A 19486-nucleotide genomic window follows, 5' to 3' on the forward strand; every position below is an offset into this window, starting at 1 on the left:
TATTCTTGCAACTTCCAGTGTGATCAAATTCTCTTGCATCCGTCATTATATATATACATATACATATATATATATATGGTGTTACACCTTCAGTGGGGGATTGTTAAAGTGTAATGGTTACAGCGCGCTGTGGTTTTACAGCGTCGTTTACACAAACCAGGCGTTCCACCTATAGAACGAGGACGCTGTAGAGAAAACAGCACACTTAGTAGCTATGCATTACACGTTCCTCACTTTCTTCAAAAGTACTTGTGTATAATATAACAAGAGGGGGAAAGGTGTACAAGGCAAACACACAGCAGTCGTGATGACGGTCAAAAAAAATGGCGGCGGGAAGAAATTATATACCACGTTACATTGCGTGAACAAGTTGCAATAGTAAAACACCCCAGCAGTGACAACATTGTTTTCTATATAATTTGTGTGTTATGTTAGGAAAAAAAAAAAAAAAAAAAAAAAAAAAAAAAAAAAAAAAAAAAAAAAAAAAAAAAAAAAAAAAAAAAAAAAAAAAAAAAAAATCAAAAAAAATAAAAAAACATCAAAAAAAATCGAAAAACTTTGAGCTAAATGTAAAATGATTTCAAACAAGGAAGACATTTTCTTCCATTTTTATAATGAAAAAAAATGTTGCCTTTATAAAATGAATTGAAAATCAAGAGCAAATTTATTAACGACAGGGAGGCATGCGTCCGCGCTAAAGTCGCTGTATAATTTTGCGCTTGCACTTTTTAAAAAAAAGGCGAAAAAGTGTGTTCATCTGTTTTTTTCTTTAATGTTCTCATATCAATCTGCTTACCTTTCCGCGATAAGCACAAAAGAATGCCAAAAAAAAAATATACCTTTTTCGATGTCGCTTTTTTTTTTTTTTTGTTTTTTTTTTTTTTGCTTCTTCCACTTCAAACGAATAGGCCAAGGGGGGCGCGCCAAGATGCAAGTGTTACTTTTTTTTCTGTGTACACAAATGGGTGTACATGCACGTGAGAGGTTATTATGTGTACGCAAACCGAACGCGGTACCTGCGCGCCGTTGCACAAGCGCTGCGCATGGGTCTACGTACATGTAATATATAATGTATGTAATATATACACATGTACGCATAAAATATATTCACATGTGTATATGTATATATGTACATATGCGCAACAGAGTTTAGTTTCACCAGCGGGATCACAAATTATTAATCTTCCAAAAAATGAATCCATGGGACGATCCCCAATGGTGTGATGTTATATAACGCCAATCCATGCAGGTGTATAACATCAAATGTGGGGGGAATTTCCCCCCCCCCTCCCCCCGAAGCCGCTTTTTGTACTGCTTTTTTATTCCTTCTCTTGCTTCATCTTTTTTTATATTTTTCTTCAAAATATCTGGTATAATTCGCACCCTTTTTAAAGGTAAAATATTCCAGCTCCACTTGTTCATTATTTTCCTTTTTGTTTTCCACTACGAAATTGGATTCGTCTGTAAAGTTAAAAATTTTCTGTTTCCCTTTTTGGTCTTCACCATTTTGTGTGTCATTTTTTCCTGCCGTCCCTTCACCATAAAGGTTTTTTTCCCCCGATGGTGATACCTCCCCCGTGTGTAGACCTGTTTGGCCATCCTCCAACGCCTCGTCTGCATTCAGGAATTCCTCCTTGGTGTAGTGGGACCCCTTTTTCATGGTGACTGAAAAATTGACAGACGATTTATTATTCGTCGCGAACGAAATGTCACCATTGAGGGACACAAAATCAAGGACGCTCTGCGCCTGGTGAATTGTATGAATTTTCTTTATTAAAGACTTCACATTATTTGTTGGGCTTTTAAGTAACGTTTTTAACACGTCCTTTATTACGTTTTCGTAATTTACCTTTAATTTGGCGTTTTGGAAAATCGTTTTAACAATAAAGGAAAATTTCACTTGATCATAAATTTCTTTCTGGGATTTGTTAATGAACTCTTCAAAACTTAACACTTTTTCGTTTTTATCATTTTCGCTGCTTTGCATTTTTTTTTTCTTCAAATAACTGCTGTATAGTATTTTCCCTTGCGCCTGAAACAATGTTCTGGGTACATTTAGAGACGAAATTTCCATTAATTTTTTATAAGCTTCCATTCTCCTCTGGTCAACACATTTGTGCTGTATGTCCTTCATGGCTCTCTCTTCAATTTCATCATGAAGCTCATCCACCGTTTTGTTGTATTTTTTTTTCACATAATCGTTAATATCTTGTTCGCACCTTTTTCGAGACTTAATGTCTAACACCTCTACCTCCAATATGCATTTGACCAAGTCACACTTTCCAAGTATATAATCATTTAGCATTTCTTCATCACCCGATTCTTCACCCATACCCCCTTTTGCATTGCCCTCTTCACATTTCTCGTACTCACTGGGGTCATAAACGTTGCTCAAAATGTCCCCCGTCTTTGAACTTGCTCCTCTCCCATATAGTTTCTCGTCCAGGGAGTTGATATCATCTTTGAGCAGCTCCTCCAGGTATTTATCGAAGTTTTTGTTGAACTGGACTTCTTCCTCCTGGTCCGCTTCGTCTCCTATGGGGTGGTCCTCCCCTTCCGGCGGTGCGTGTAGCGACTGCAGATGCGATGGCGCTCCTTCTTCGTCCTCACCCTGCATCTCTTCTCCATCATACAAGGGGCTGTTATCGTTTAGGATAAATTCAATGTCCTGCGCCGCGGCGGGGCCTCGGCAGTTCCCTTCTGCGGTAGTCGCCTGACCGGTAGCTCCTTGCCCGCTTTCTGACTCCCGGTCGAAGAACTTGCCCTGGTTGCTCTTCAGAATATCCTCCAGCTCCCGAAAGAAGCTGCCGCTCTTGAGCTTCTTAATTTCAGTGTAAATGACTTCCCTAAACTTGCTTATGCTCTCCTTGTCAATGTCGTTAACAACCTTGGGAGGTCCTTCTTCGCAGTTCTTCTGGTCCTCCACAGAGGGGGAGGAGTCAAAGTGCGCCTTGAACAGATCCACAGGGAGGTAGGCGGTTATGTTTTTTTTCTCATTTCTGGAAAGTCCAATAAGAGACTCGTTAAACCCCAAGGGGTTGTAATTCTCCTTCACCGTGATGACTTCTCCATTCATGGAAATGACATCAGTCGGCAGCTGATACCCTTCTTTAAAGTACTTTGTAAATTTAGAGCTCTGCAAAAATTCGTCATAGTACTTATACTCTTCCATGCCTTTCATATTTGTATCATTAAAAAGTTTTTCGTCATTGTCGTGCATATACTTCTCTTCCTCCTTCTTCTCATCACCCATATCTGCGCTGTTAATAAATTCTTCTTCAGTTTTGTCAATATCGATGAGGTCTTTAATTTTATCTCGACTGTTCATTGCTTCATTTAATGCTGCATCATCGGCATTTTCTTCTTGGCCGTTTTTTTCTCCACGTGAATTCAATTTCTTCTGTGTATCTTCTCCCTCCACGCCACACATATCACTACAATACTCATTACTCGAATTGTACACCCACCCCCTGCACACATTAACATAAACATCGTCATTCCAATCCACCTTATGATTTTCATCAACATTTATTATAATTTCATTTTCTTTTTCCTTTTCATTTTTTATAACCTTTAGGAATTCCTTAAAAGTGCTGCCTTTTTCATATGGAGGAATTTCTACCTTCATTGGTAACCGAATATAAGATTTGTTAAATTTTATTTTGGGGAATTTATCAACTGAAAAGGTTAAATGCACATCGCTAAATTTGCTAATGGTTATGTGGTTAATGTTATTCATAAGTCTTGGGGATCCGATCAAATGTAGGTTCTTCATTTTTTTATAAACCATAATTATATCATCATTCACATGCTTGAGGAAAATGTTTAAATAATCCTCTTTCTTAATATAATTAATTAAATTGTTAATAGGGATGTCTTTCAAATAAGAATATTCGTATTTATTTTCCTTGAGTTTATTTTCCTTATATTGTTTTACACACATGTCATAGTAGTGTTCCCTCAGACTTCCCTTCAAGTTCACCTTCAGTTGAACTTCGCTGAGTTCATTTTCTTCGTCAATATACTCAATGGTCAGCAGTTCTTTTCTCATGTATTCTTTTAGCCTTTGTATTTTTTCTCTTTCTTCTGCGGACCTGTCCTCGTTCATCCCCACGACAAGACGTTTTCCATCTTGCCCATTTTCATGAACCTCCCTATCTACACTCTCCTCAGAGGGGGTAGTATCTTCCTTGCCCGTTTCCCCCATCGCGAGCCTCGATCCACACTTGGGTTTTTTCTCCCATACCTTTCCTGTGTAGAAGCGCCACGTTGTTCTCTGCCCATCTTGCTTCCCCAATGGAGGAGTTAAAAAAAACAAATTCCTTCTCAACACAGAACTGCTTACGTGGCGTAGCAAATACTCCCCAAGTTCATTTAAGGGCCTCCCACTACAGTACGCCCTTTGTTGAACTTTTTTTTTCCTTTCCTTAAGAGAGACGAAATCCATTATCGATGGAGTACCAACCTTTGCATATTTGTGTCCCCTGTCGCTGAACCTGCCTCCTCTTTTCCCCATAGCGATATCGCGTCTCCCCTTGAAATTCACGCTGAGTTTACTTCTTCCCTTTTCGTGATTCGCGTGGCGATTATTCAGGTGCAGAATTGCGTCAATGTGCTGAAAGATGAAGCATACCAGGAGGAACAATTTGGAGGGTCCTCCCAGTTTCACAACCATGCTGCTCATAGCATTGGTGTCAGATCTTGAACAACTTTGCTCAGGGGTGTGCGCGCTTATGTGTCTCTACGTCTGTGCATTCACCTGAGGATCCTTTCCTTCCGACGTCACACAAATTAACATATTCGCTCTTGCACATATATGTACTTACACCCCTGCCTGATATACACCGCACTGTTCCTCTTGGCCACGCCTCATTCAACTACAGACCCGCTACAAATTTACGCCCCTTCCTCTAAACAAAAACATAAATGTTTAGAGCGTCCCATGCATACTTATATATGGAGCATACCGTTGTGTATACTTATTTGTTCTTCCTTTGTAACCTCCACTCTTAGCGCTTTACAATAATACTCTCAACCTCCACGTCTGGCAACAACGTTTCAGGCCAACTGTTTGTTCCAGCTAACGTTGCACGTATCCAACTTTGCGCGCAAGTAGCTATATGGGCCTATTTGCGGCGGCGGGGTTCCTCCCCCTGTGCCTTCCTTGTGTACCCGGCGCGGTAGACTAATATGGGCACGGCTTGGAAGCAAATGCGATTCTAATTCACCTCATTTTAATCTTCGACGCGATACAACTTTGCTGGAGTTGATTTCATTTTTTGAAAAAAAAATTTCCATTTGTAATTTGTTCTCACAGAAAGCGCCAAGTGCACCTCGCAAAAGAAGGGGGGACACGCGGTGTACACTTTTAGGGGCTCGGCAAGCTACGCAGTTTTGGGGTGCACGTCAGGCGGTTCCCCTTTTTTTGTTTTTTTTGCTTCGCCTGTTTCGATAAATTGTGTCACATTTTTCCTGTGCTCATTGCAATTTTTTATTTTATTTTTTTCGTTTTTTTTTTTTTCCCTTCTCATTTACCCTTTCTTGTTGCCTTTCCATGTTTCTTACCTCATGGTATCCACCGCCTTGCCCAAGTGACCCAAATTGCGCATCCCCAATTTGCGAGCAAAATAACACAAAATCGGCATCCCCATTTTACATCGCATTAGGAGACGCTGTGTAGCCAAGTCCCGCGAGAGTTGTACGCGTGCGCAACTGAGGAAAAGTCGGAGAAGGGCACCTGTTGTGTTTAGTTAAAGCGGAATCCTCGTGACGCAAGCGCATACACACACAAAAACCTCGCATCTGAAGAAATCGCCCAGCTGCAGGCACAGACGAGCATACGATCGTTGGAAGGGCATATCCCCCCTCCCCCTTAGCCGCAACCATGTCATACCCGTATTACACCGAGTTTTTTGTTCGCTTCCCTAAGTTTAAAGAGAGGGAGGAAAGTCAAAGGACCGTGGACCCAAGGATCGAGTTGGAAAAAAAGTGCCAGGCAAAATGTGTGCGACCCGTCCACGAGTATCAGAGCTGCGTAAGCAGAGTACAGGCCAAACCAGAAATGAAGGGAAATTGTCTTGGGCAGCATGAAGAAATGTATATATGTATCGACCACTGTGTGGCGAAGGATCTGTTTAATTATCTCGTATAGCACATACCCCCCCCCTCGTATAGAGGCTTTACAAAGCAGATATTCCTTCGCCCTTTCGCTGCGACGCTTGGGCGTTTTTTTTTTCGGAGCGCATTTTGATTTTTTTTTTTTTTTTTTTTTTTTTTTTTTTTTTTTTTTTTTTTTTTTTTTTTTTTTTTTTTTTTTTTTTTTCACTTATCCATTTCGTTTACATTTTAATTTCTTTTTGCTGGTCACCAACTTGCGCGCAAATGCTTTTTTAAAAACATAATTTATAAGACCTCACCAGCGTTGGGGGAAACACGGCGCCACACGCAACGTGCATACAGATAAGCAGCCGCGGAAGCGGTCATCGTTCGAATGGAACCGGTTTGCTCCAGTTGTGGAGAATTCGCGGACAAAAGTGTACAAGAAAAAAAAAAAAAAAAGTTACATAAACAAACAAATGGACGGGCTGCTAATGTGTAAAAGGGGGATTCAAAAATGGGTTAAACACGAAGCGGACGTGGTGCCCAATCGGTCTAACTACGGCAGAAATAAGCCCTCCACTAACGCGGAGTCACAAAATGGAAGTCGTCTTAACAAACGAAACCGTTGTGTCGACCGGGTTCACGCTGCAGTACATGCGCGCGGGGGTGTTGTAGAGAGGGTCTCCAAAGCTATGGTCGACAAAGTCAATAATGCACTCCTGAATATTCTGTTCCTTATTGTAAGAGTGCAAGAGGAGGGACAGCTTATCTTTGTTGAGCATATTTTTTTCATCACTGGTCGTTTGGGAAGGCTGTGAATCATTCTTTTTTACCTTCACAGATACACCCAATTTTTGATAAGGGTTATTAATCACGGGGTTCTTAGCACTGCTGCTGTTGTTGTCATTTTTTGCTCCCCTTTCGTTTCGTTCGCTTTTTTCGCTTCTTTCACTTCTTTCACTTTTTTCACTTTTCTCACTCCTTTCGCTTCTCTCGCTTTTCGCCTTAAAAGTTTTATTTAAATTTTTTGACGAAATGGATTTGTTTATTTTGTGGAACTTGGAGGCACTGCTGCTCCACTTTTTTTCAAACGCGCTATTCTTGTTGTTCTCATTGAGACAAATGTTTTTAATAAAGTCGTAAAAATATTTCTGGTCCTTGGGGTTGATAATAATTTCTTTTTCTTCCGACTCCAGGATGGTATTAATCAAAGAGAAAATCCTTTTTTCATTCAAACCGTTATTAAAAATTTTATACAGCCATGCTGCTTTGTTAAACATTTGCTCACATGTTTCAAATAAGAGAAATAATTTCTGGTTAAAAATAATTTGGTACCTTTTTTTGCATGTCTTTTTAATTTCCCTGGAAAAGTTGGTATTTTTGCATGTACTTTTTTTTTTTTTTTTTTCTGAATCAACAGAGTAATTTTTAAAATAATTTTCCTCCTTGTTAATGTTGAAGCTGTTTTTACATCCTGCCTTTTGTTCACTACTGTAGCAAAAGTCTACATTATCGCTGCTGTTTATTTCGGAGTCGTTCATATTTTCTTGTGACTTCACAACATGGGCAGGAGGATTGTCCCTTAGTGTAGTAGCCGCTGCATGGCTTAGGTTGTCTCGATTGTCATCACTCGTGGGGGGCGCTTCTTTTCCTCCTTGGTGGTTATCACTCTTTGGAGCAGAAGGGAAGTTTTCATCGCTGCTGTTCCCCTGCTTCGCTACATTATCATTATTACAAGGGTTAGTTCGAAGAGGGCAACGGTTTACGTGATCCTTCTTCAAGTCGGGACGGCTTCCATCACCACGATCAGCAGCATCACCAACATCATGTTTGGAAGTCGAGTTGGGAAGGCTGCCATCACCAGGGTGATCATCCTTCCCTCGTGCATCCTTATCCAATTCAGACGCAGTGTGTTGACTCCCGGGAGGCTTCTCTACAACGTTGTCACCACCACGATTGCCCTCACCGCGGTGCTTTCCCTCTCCCCCTTTACTCTTCTTCCTCTTCTTCTTACTCCTCCTTTTTCCCCTCCTGTGAATACCTTTTATAATGGTAAACATGCTCGCCAGAATGTCCTGAATCTTGCTCACGTAAATCAACTTGGAGTTCATCACGGAGTTTAAATAAGAAATGAAAAAGACCTTAAATGCACAGTCGAGTAAATCAATTATATTTAAATTTAGGAGGTTGTCGAGGTTCAGCTCACCCACGAAAAAGGTGTTGAATGGACACTTAATTTTGTTTATATAATCGTAATTGTTCTTTACGTACTGGAACATTTTCTTCAAGTAATCCTCCTTCCCCTTTTTCAGAAGGGAATCATTTGTACTCCCCCCCTTATAATATTTTTCGTCAATTTCTTTGCATTTCTCTTTTATATAACCTACATCTACATTAACAAAGTAGCTTTCCTTTATGCTCTTGTAACAGTACTTGAGCACATTTTGGGAGGTGTAGCAAAAATTGCCTATATTATTTCTATACCATTTTGTGAAATCCGTATAAGTGTAACTGTCCTTGTTGTTGCTTCTTAATATTTCATGTATGAGGGTGATCATATCGTCTTGGTCATTCACTTCCTTCGTTCCTCCGTTGTTCTTAGTTATGAACAGCTCCATGTTATTTAATGGGTAAGGGAAAAAATTCGATATCATCAAGCTTCTTTTTTTGTTTGCCTTTTTTTTTTCGGTTCCTGGGGGCGCGCTGCTGCTGCTGCATTTTGCCGGTTTGCCGCTATTCCCATTTGCGCTGTTGTCACCCATGTTACTACTAATGCTGTTGCTACTGGCGGCAACGTTCGCGTCGTTACTCGGGCCAACGTTCGCACCGCTTCTGGCGCTGTTGCTGGCAGAGGAGAGACCGGGCGCGGGAGGCGCCTGAGACGCAACACGCGCAATCGACTCCGTGCTCCCATTGTACTCCAACTCCAAATTGGGTGAGCTGTTTTCATTTCGAACGCCTCCATAGTAACCATTCCGATTGCACACACTGCTGCTATCATTCATTTCACAAGAATAAAAAACATTTTCCTCAAATGTATTTTTCTTAAAAAAAGTGCTCAAGCTATTGCTGCTCTTACTCTGAGAAATGCTTAAAAAAGCTTCATTCTCATTTATATTGGACAGACTTCCATTGTTGGAGTTTTCCTTCCCCAAAGGATTATCGCTGTCGTTACAAAAAATACTTAGCGTCTTCTTCAATTTCATATGATTTTTCATTTCGTTAATTTTAAATTGCTGAGTAGAAATGTTTAACGCCTTTATGTATTGAGACAGGATGGAGCATCTGTACGAATAAACATTCAAAGGACCATAAGACAGAAACATTTGGTCATTGAAAATATATTCGTTGTTCTCGTATTTATTTCGCACAATGTCAAAGAACTGATTCCAGATGTAATAAAATGTTTTTAAATTACTCGAGTGGCTGATGAGGTAAAAGAACAAAATGGTTATTCTTTCTTCGTGGTGGCACAGGAAGTACTTTTCCTTAATTTTGAGGAAATCCTTCACCAGTTGTTCTAGCTTCGTTTGGCTTCTCTGCGCCGTTTTCCTCCTGTCACTCTCGACATGATCGTCGCTTTCAGCACTCTGACTGCCCCCCTTTTGTTGTTGCCCCTTCTTTTGTACTTTTTTCCCCTTTCCCCCCACACCACACCGAGGGTCCCTCCCACGCCTGCTCCTTCTATCATATAAAGGGAAGCCCCTCCTGTCATACAAAGGGCAACCCCTCCTCTTGGGAAAATTGTCTCCCTTCTTTAAAATGAAGTGCACCTCCTTGGCATCTTTCTCATACAGGTTGTGATACCCTCGATTTTTCTTCTGGGGGAAGAGCTCTCCGTCAATTTTGTTTACGAAAAGGTTTCCCCCGATGGGCTTGTGGTTAGCACCCCCTACTACACCACTCTGATTCATTGCCGCGTCATTATTCGAGTGACTCCCACCGCTGCTTTGCGCCTCCTCTGCACCGACACACTCATTGTAGGCGTTTTTCCTTGGCCGCAATTTCCCTCTAGACCCCCGACCCCGAGGCCATTCATACACATTTTTTTTATTACTACTAAACATGTTGTTAAGTACCTTGTCGATGTAGTACCTTGTGGAATCCTCCTCGATGTTGAAGCAACTATAAGCTCCAATTTCCCTATCCTTTACCCACTCCTTGTTTTTAAGTGACATGAACTCCATCACATAGTGTTGCACCGAGGTCATCATATCGTTGCTGCACTGCTTTCCATTGTCATTCCTTTTTTTTTTTAATTCTAATAACTCGTTATAGTATAGCCTAAGTATATTCTTTAAGAGGAAGCTATTTTTTCCTTTGTACTTATCATTGTTAATGAATCTGATTTTCCAAACATTCATGACTCCTTTTTTCCTTTTCCTCTTGTCCATCTCAGTGCCTCGCAAGTTTGTGTGGGGATTCACATGAACGGGGCCTCCACTTAGGTTGGAGGATCCACCAATGAGGGATGACATCCCACTGCTCATATTAGAAACTGCATCGATATGAGAGGCGACCCCACCACCATCACCATTCACATTGGCCAGCCCACCCAATATCTTATACTCCATGTTGTTAATAAAATTCAACACATAAATGGAGACAAAGGGGCTGCTCTCACTCTTAGGTAAATTCTTGTGGCTCCTCAAATTATGGTATAGTCGATTTATTTCTTCAAAGGTGGATTTCCTCCTGGATTTGACATTTTCCAAATTTCCTTCATAATTGCTATTTTGAGTTACAGATGGGCAGGGATAAAACATAAGAGATGAATCGGAATAATCTGGAAGAGTCTTTTCATTATTGTCCCCTTCACCATCATCATCATCATTCTCCCCCCCCTCCTCCACCTCCTGTTGTTCCTCCTCCTCATCTTCCCCTCTCGCATCATCAGATAAGGCATTCACTAATTTTACCTTCTTTAAAGCGCTAAATTGGTAATAACTGGGTTTTCCAAAAAGGTCATTTTTCATGCTGTACAGGTAATTTCGAGTAGCTATTCTTCTTTCCTCTTCTCCAATGCTACGATTTACAATCCACCACCTGAGCGGGCCTGCTGCCTCACTACTATCACCCCTGATGCCGAGGGAGCCATTCCTTTCCTTCACATGGCAACAAAGAAATATTCTTCGTCCATAAAATTTTTTTCTCTTTATATAATTATAAATATGGTTTAGGTACATGTGAGGCAAAATTCTTTTGTCGTAGGAATTCCTTTTGTACGTATTTTTAAAAATGTATATTTGTTTACTCTTCTTCCTATATATTTCATTTTCCTTTTTCCAATCTACCCATCCTTTCCCCACCTTTCCTTCCCCTCTTGCTGTTCCTTTTTTTCCCCTGATCAGCATTTTTAAAAGGCTGAATTTTTTGTTCCTCAGATTTATGGCCCTGAGCATGTGGCTGCACTGTGGCTTGTCAATCAAGTATATGTTTTTTATATACACATTTATTTTGTAAATATTTTTCCCCCTCACGTTGGACAGATAAATGAAGAGGGAGAAGAGGGCCACCAGCTGGTCGTACGAGAAGCATTTGAAGTAGTTGAAGAACTTGAAGGAGTTGTAGTTCACCTCGAACCCTGTGCCCTTGTACAGGGAGACGTAGTTGGCCTTCTGGGGCACATCGATGGCGGATGCGCTGACGGCTGCGTTGACAGCTGCGTTGGTCGTGCCTCGTGCCGCCCCGGAGTCCCTCCTGTGCACCGTTATGTACGGGTGCATGCACTTAAAGTAGGTGTAGTCGCTCGTGTAGAAATGGCCATGGTATATGTAGTAGTTCTTGTCCACCGCAACGAAGGTCGGCAGGCAAATCTCCAACTCATCCAGGGCTTGCTTCAACGCGTTTAACATTAGGTTACTCAGGGACAGACTTTCTAGGATGATGTACTGCTCTTCCTCCGGGGCACTCCTGTCTATGACTTCGAGTTCCACGTATTCGTTCACTAAGGGGCGAGTGGGGCGGTGGAAAAAGACGCATGTGTGAGTGGTAGGACGCATCGCTGCGCAATCTAGCCAAACTGCGCAACCGTGGTCAGCACAAAAAAAAAAAAAAAAAAAAAAAAAAAAAAATTACCGAAAAAAAAACGCTGTATGGGAAAAGTCCTAGCGGGGAAAAGAACAATCTCGGAGCAATTCAAATTGCCATGCAAACAATAAAACGAGTTGACCGTTTTCACATTCTTCTTGTAGAGGTGAGAATTTTCATTCACATTAAAGGGGATCACATTTTGACATTTATTATGAGGGTAATAAATATAATTTAATTTTATACAGTAATCCTTTTTTATTATTAATTTTTTTAAAAAATTACACGTGTCGTCTACAGTGATGAACAGGGAAAGAGGGGCCAGAGGCTTGTCCCTCTGCTCAGCGTTAGCAAATGCATATTTCTTTTCATACTTCCTCTTGGTTTCCACAATATTCAATTTCTTTAGGCTCACTAAAATATCTTTGGTAAAAATTTCAAAGTCGCTAAGTCTCGTGAAGTCTGTGTAGTCGTCCTTATAAATAGTTTCAATTTTGTTCCTCTCTATGTAATTCATTTTTGCGTGTTTTTTCTCGTGAAGGGGGGGGCTGGGCGCCTTCATAGGGTCATTATAAGTGCGTATAGCGCATTCCCTGTGCCGGCGTGTGGGTGTTATATGATCATACAATCGTATTGATCGTGTGCTGAGTTTTTTTCCCTCTTCTGGGATGCCGTTTCCTCCCTGCCCCTCTTCAACGTTGCGATGTGGTCTGCACAGGGGCCAACTTGGTAGCTGCTCAGGTTGGGGCACGCACGTTGTGTTGGGGAGGCGATGTGCCGCCTTACAAGCATTTTCTCTTCATGTTTTTTTGGCCAAACGGGCAGACGCATCAATGGAGAAAAAACATCTATGGGGAGAGAAAGAACCAACGGGGCAACAAAAAACACAAACGAGAGTAAAACAAAAAAATATAAGTCCAAATGCGAAAAAACATACAAAACAAATGTGGCAAAAATAGCCATGAGATTTAAAGCAAAAAAAAAAAAAAAAAAAAAAAAAAAAAAAATTTTAAAAAAAAAAAAATATTTAAAAAAAAAAAAAAAAAAAAAATGGAATAAATTTCCAAAATTTTGCCAAAATCAACGCCCAAGGGAAAAAGAGGCATCGGCGTGCTATACAAAAAATTTGTGTATGTATAATTTACTGAGGTGTGGAGGGGAGGAGACAATAAAAATTCAAAAACGACGGGCAAACACGCAAACAGGAACAACATATATATATATGCCATTCCATTGTTCACCCCAATGGCTAAGCGAGTTATGCATAATTTGGGCAACACCCTTGGGGAGTATAAAAAAAAAAAAAAAAATAAATAAATAATAAAATAAAACATCGATCAGAAATTGCGAAACGTTTCACGCAACTAAGATGGATACCCCAGTTATTCTTTTTTGTGTCATCTGAAGCGATTTTTTATTCTCACTTTGGGGTTTATTTATTTTTTTTTATTTATATAATTTTTTTTTTACTTCATTTTTGGTACATGTAAATGGCACCATGTGGGATGAAACGAGCAAAGCAGAAATTCTCTGCTTTCACATGCAATGTAATGAACGGAACGAATGCAAAAAGACCAGTCGTTGTGAGCATTTCTTCGTCTTTTTTCCCCCTTCACTTTGTGGCCATTGTACGCAAGTCTACAGGGGGCATGTTTATGCGCGTGACTGGTAGAGAGAGTATCCCTTCTAAAAAATTGGCACAGCCACCGAGCTACCAAAAAAACGAACACGCAGCGCCATACCTTATAAAAAAAAAAAAAAGAAGCAAATGTGTTACAATTTCCCAGGTGGACACTTGCCCAGTTAGGATGACGAACTACACCTCTCGTTCTTCCCTCTTGCTGGCCAACTGCATACACACTTCTGCCTACATGAACACATGTATTGTTAAGGGTACCTCACGAAGCTTCGCGCAGCACAGAAAATGGACATCCTGATATTTCCCTCCACGCACACGCATACATATGTATATATATGTACATACGCCGAAACGGCCCCTCCAAACGGCTCACACCAAGCAGTAGCCACTCCATTTTGGCATAAAGTCTAAAAAGCTATTTAGTTGAACAAAAATATTTATCGTCACAACTGGTGCAGGTGCACACATTTGCAGTAAGACGAGGAGAAAAGAAGCCTCTACAGCCCCATATTATATTGCTAAGAGGAAAAATAAAATCCCTCCCTTTTTTTTTTTTTTTTTATGCTGCTCTGTTTTCTCTTCGCTGCATGAGGGGTTAAATTCCATTTGGTGATAATGCTCCGGGGGCAACTTCTCTGCCCACAAGTGGTATGCAGCACAAGTGGTTTGCGGACGTTGTGCTTTGCAATTATTAGCTAGTTCTGTTGTGGCGACAGGAGGGATGATCCGTCGCATACTTCGCCTACTTTACACGATGGACGTAGCTTTTTTTTTTTTTTTAAAAGCGATGCGATTGGTGGGGGATGGCTACATGCCAGGTTTGTCAAAAAAAAAAAAAGCCAAAGGTACACACATAGACATTTTACCAAAACGGTTTATCCTGCAAAAAAAAAGGGGAGAGTGTTTCCTTCGTCTGTTCCACTTTTACTGCAGGTGTAGATCTACGCAGGTGCTCTGCGTCCTTAATTTTTTTGCCTCTCCCCCGCGTTGTGCACTTGCCAATATCGCCTCTCATCGATCACAACGTGTGTGTGCCGCATTTTCATTTTGTGCAAGACTACACCCTTGGCTTGGTCACTTGCTCAGTACTCAGTTTTTTTTTCCTCACCCCCCCCCCGTTTTGACGACGAGAAAGGAGCACTCGGTTCCTGTTAATACGACATGCATACCCCAACTCAAGAAGAAAAAAAAAAAAAAGGGGTGTCCTCTTTTAGCAGCTCCGTTCGGATGAAAAAGAGAGAGACGATCACGTAAATGTGATCCAATTGTATATGTACCCTTTTTTTTTTTTTTTTAATTCAATACGGTTCACCGCATTTTCCTTGTTTCCCCTGTCGGCTTCTCCTTTGCACGGCTAACAAATGTGCGTGGGTGAATATACACACATTTCAGGAAGAGACCCCCCCTCGTCGATGACACCTCGTCGATCACACCTCGTTGATCACACCTCGTCGAAGTTCCCACCTGTACTGCAAAAACGCAGTGAAAAAATTTTGTGCCTTTTTCTGAATTGTTTTCCCTTTTGGAGATCCACGCGAGCGTCGCATTTTGGAGAACTCTTTAAAAACGCATCCTGTGAAGAGCCTCCTTTCTCCCCCTCCACACACATATTGACCCTTTTATAAGAAAAAAAGAAAAAAAAAAAGCTTCCCCCCCTGTTGTGTGTGTGTGTGACTTAAGTCGTTCCGCTTTACACATTTGGCTTCTTCGCAGAAAGGACACGCGCACAGCAATAGGGTAGCTGGGCGAGGATGGAGGACGAGGCGAGCGTCCAGGAGGGATGCCCCCAAGGGGACAGCCATGGCGGGCACCATGACCCGCATCAAGATGAGACGCCGGAGCAGACGCATGATGACCCGCTGGAACAGGTCGACCCGCAAGAGAATGCCGAGGGGGGAGACCCCTGCGGGGAGCGAAAGCTCAAGTTCCTCATCGAAGGCAAAATGGTGGAAACCAAAAACCCAGTAGATTTCATAAAGCCCCTCAAGGACGACATCAAGGCACTGGATTTCCTCCTCTTCGACATGCTCAAGGATAACCTCCCACACAAATTATTCGAAACCCTATGCACGATACATGATTTATCGGAACAGTACAGTGAAAACCAAACACAAGAAAATTTTAATTCTTTAAAAAATTCCATTTACAATTTAGATGACCAATACCTAGGTACCATTGTAAATGCATTTGGCCACATGTGTGTGTTATCCAATTTTGCAGAGTGGGCTCATAGAGGAAGGAGGAGAAAAGCATTCGATATGTCCTTCACCCCAAACGAAAGAATATATGGGTCTGTGTATGAAACGCTAAAGGGAACTTTCCACATGTTAATTAAAAACGGCTTTGAAATTAACCAAATTTATGAACAACTGTGTAACCAGACAATAGACTTTGTATTGACGACCCATCCGACACAAGCCATTAGGACATCCCTCCTGAAAAATTACATACAGCTAGCAGAACTGTTACTCAAGCTAGATAACACAGATAAAGAATTATACAAAAAAAAAATTTTGTACGATAATTTGAAAACGTATTTACTAGCCGCATGGAAAACAGACGTCATTCGAAGAATTAAACCCACACCCATTGATGAAGCCATATCCCTAGTCGACATTGTTGAAAATTGTATTTTTTACAGAATACCTCATATTATGAGGTATATAGATAATGTATTTTATGAATATAATTTACCTCCAATCAAATTGGAGTCGAACATTTGTCTCTTCTCTTCATGGGCAGGAGGTGACAGAGATGGAAATCCATTTGTTCTACCTGAAACTACAAGATACGTTTGTTACATGAACAGAATAAGAGGATGTGAATTATTCATTCCTATGGTAGAAAAACTGATAAGAAATTTAACCCTACACCATTGTACTCAAAATTTTAAAACGTATGTTAAACTCCTCGAAGATGACGTCTCTCAATATATCTTCGATAAAGATAAAAAATATTTAGCACAAAAATTTCTTTGGTTTTCTCCCTTTTCCAAGTCTAACAAGAGAGAAATATACAGGAGAGCTCTTCTAGTCATTTGGGCTAAGCTCAAAAGTACTGTGCAAGTTTATAAAGCTCTCATTTCTCACCAACCAGTAGATAAGAATTTTCAAAAATTAATGTTTAAAAATTCAGAAGAGTTTGAAGAAATTCTTATGGAGTGTTATAGGAGTTTGTCTGACTCGGGAAATGCTCTCATTGCTGAAGGGTATTTAAAAGATGTTATTCGAAATGTTAAAATATTTGGCCTACACCTCATGAAACTTGACATTAGACAAGAATCACAGAAACACATTCAGGCCATGGATTACATATGTGAGAAATTACAAACTGAAAAGTACTCCCTTATGTGTGAAGAAGAAAAAATAAATTTCCTTACAAACATTCTTCAATCCAATAGACCCTTAATACCGAAAAATATAGAACAGGAGGAAGATGTCCCCAGCGATTTCCTAAACGTCATAAAAACTTTTGATGTGTGTTCACAAATTGAGGAGAGTTCACTGGGGGCATATATCGTATCTATGTGTAACCACGCTTCAGACATTTTATTAGTGGAGGTTTTTCAAAAGGAATTGAAAAAAAATGCAAAGAGAAAGACACAAAGAGTTGTTCCTCTGTTAGAAACAATTCAATCTCTTCAAACTTCTTGCACCATTTTGGAAAATTTAATTAAGAACCCATGGTATAGAACCCATTTAAGAACCCATTTTGATAATAAACAAGAAATTATGATTGGCTATTCAGATTCAGGAAAAGATGGAGGCAGATTCACATCTGCTTGGGAATTATTCAAAGCACAAGAAAAACTTGTACACATAGGAAAACAATATTCTGTAGAGGTCCGATTTTTTCATGGAAGAGGAGGTAGTGTTAGTAGAGGAGGAGGACCACAACATCTAGCTATACTCTCACAACCAATCAATACGATAAAAAATTATCTTAGGGTTACTATACAAGGAGAAGTCATTGCACAAGATTTTGGCCTTAAGGGTATGATGCTACGCTCCATTGAAACATATATCAGTGCACTACTGAAATGCTCTCTCTTAAAAAATACCGTCTTGGTGAAGGACGAATGGAGAGAGCTCATGGATGAAATGAGCCAACTGACCACAAAAGAGTACAGACAGGTCGTGTATGAAAATAAAAATTTTGTGAATTACTTTAGATGTGCAACCCCACAGATTGAAATAGGAAAACTGAATTTGGGATCAAGACCATCAAAGAGGAAACAAGGAAATGTAGAATCGCTCAGAGCAATCCCTTGGGTTTTCTCGTGGACACAGAACCGAATGCATTTACCTGTATGGCTTGGAATTGAAAAACTGTATGACTATCTCTTAACAAAGGATAAATTGTGGCTCATGCAAGATATGTATAAAAATTGGCCCTTCTGTACAAGCTTCTTTAACCTTATTAGCATGGTTATGGCCAAGGCCAGCTTGCAAATTACCGAGGAGTATGACATTCTGGTCCCTCAGGAACTAAAGTACATTGGTGTCATGCTCAGGGAGAAATTAAAGAAGGCCATGGAACTTACGGCTCTCGTTACAAATGAGAAGACCTTCTGTGACAACGACTTACTTACGAAGCGTTCCATTGAGAGCAGGACTAAATGGGTCGTCGTATGTAATTTGATTCAAATTCAAGCACTTAAGCGATTGCGGGAGAAGGAACGCGAGTGGGAACTGGTACAAGAGATGGATCGACCTAAAAAGAATATCGATGCTACCATCGGAGAGGAACCAGTGCTTAGCCAAAGCGCCCATCACCCGACTACTGACCCCGCCACAGCAGATGGTGGTCCACTCACACCCACGAAGGGAAACCCAAATGATGAAGAACAAAAAGTAGGTAATTCATTGACCAAGGATGAGATGGACAGCCCGTATGAAAGTCCCATCAGCCGGAAAAGAAGCAAGCTCATTCACTCATACTTGAGCAGGAAAAAAAGCAAATTAATTAAAAACCCAAAGTTTCATCCCTTGCTTGAATCATACTCCTCCGCCTACATACAAAGTGAGGGCGAAAATGATTTCCTTTTTGAAGATCTAGGGGACATAAGTCTTTCCTATGAGAGACCCGCATCCAAAACGAACCACTCCACATATGACGAGGTGACAAAGACCTACATTGATTACACCTCCCTCAATGACGCCCTCATAGTTTCCATCAAGGCGATAGCAGCAGGCATGCAAAATACGGGCTAGCGTGGGAAGGGGGGGTTATTACCTTTTTATCTATCCCCTACCCAGACAAACACATGTGTGGATTTCCCACCCACCCCCTATTTAATACACTTCATAAAAGAGTAGTTATATATATATATATATACTTCGTTGGGTCTACCCCCAACCCTCACTTATGTGTGCTTGCCAAAATTGTACATGCGTGATATGTGGGCATAGTTCACCACGAGGAGTAGGTAGCTGTGGCTAACCAGTTCGGAACAGCGTCAAACGTGGAAAATCTTTTTTTTTTTTTTTTTGTATATCGTCAAGTGCGCTAAATCACTTGTGTTACATTATATAAAACAGCCCCATGTAGTTACATGCGCTTCCGTGTCGACAAGGTTGCAACGCTTTTGTAAGAATAAAGCGGCGTTTGCACTAGCGTTCTCCATTTAAAAAAAAAAAAAAAAACACCAATTTGGGGCGGACCATCCAAAACCCTAAAACGTATAATCGTCAAAAAAAAAAAAAAAAAAAAAAAAAA

The 19486-nt window shown here is 40.6% G+C and overlaps 4 protein-coding genes across 4 annotated transcripts; 2 read left to right on the top strand and 2 right to left on the bottom strand.

Annotated features, from left to right (window-relative positions):
• Positions 1-1336: 1336 nt before the first annotated feature.
• Positions 1337-4675, bottom strand: AK88_00456 (uncharacterized protein; the record flags this gene model as incomplete). Its single annotated transcript, XM_012478107.1, has 1 exon — positions 1337-4675. One exon carries the CDS (start codon positions 4673-4675, stop codon positions 1337-1339), a length of 3339 nt encoding a protein of 1112 aa, XP_012333530.1.
• A 1209-nt stretch (positions 4676-5884) lies between these two features.
• On the top strand, positions 5885-6151 carry AK88_00457 (uncharacterized protein; the record flags this gene model as incomplete). Its single annotated transcript, XM_012478108.1, has 1 exon — positions 5885-6151. The coding sequence occupies one exon, from the start codon at positions 5885-5887 to the stop codon at positions 6149-6151; it is 267 nt and encodes an 88-aa protein (XP_012333531.1).
• A 538-nt stretch (positions 6152-6689) lies between these two features.
• Positions 6690-12646, bottom strand: AK88_00458 (uncharacterized protein; the record flags this gene model as incomplete). The annotated part of the gene is made up of 2 exons (XM_012478109.1): positions 6690-12046; positions 12178-12646. 2 exons carry the CDS (start codon positions 12644-12646, stop codon positions 6690-6692), a joined length of 5826 nt encoding a protein of 1941 aa, XP_012333532.1.
• Positions 12647-15519: 2873 nt separating this feature from the next.
• On the top strand, positions 15520-18981 carry AK88_00459 (uncharacterized protein; the record flags this gene model as incomplete). The annotated part of the gene is made up of 1 exon (XM_012478110.1): positions 15520-18981. The coding sequence occupies one exon, from the start codon at positions 15520-15522 to the stop codon at positions 18979-18981; it is 3462 nt and encodes a 1153-aa protein (XP_012333533.1).
• Positions 18982-19486: the final 505 nt, after the last annotated feature.

Source organism: Plasmodium fragile (genome assembly GCF_000956335.1).
Source record: "Plasmodium fragile strain nilgiri unplaced genomic scaffold supercont1.4, whole genome shotgun sequence".
Classification (NCBI taxonomy): domain Eukaryota; phylum Apicomplexa; class Aconoidasida; order Haemosporida; family Plasmodiidae; genus Plasmodium; species Plasmodium fragile.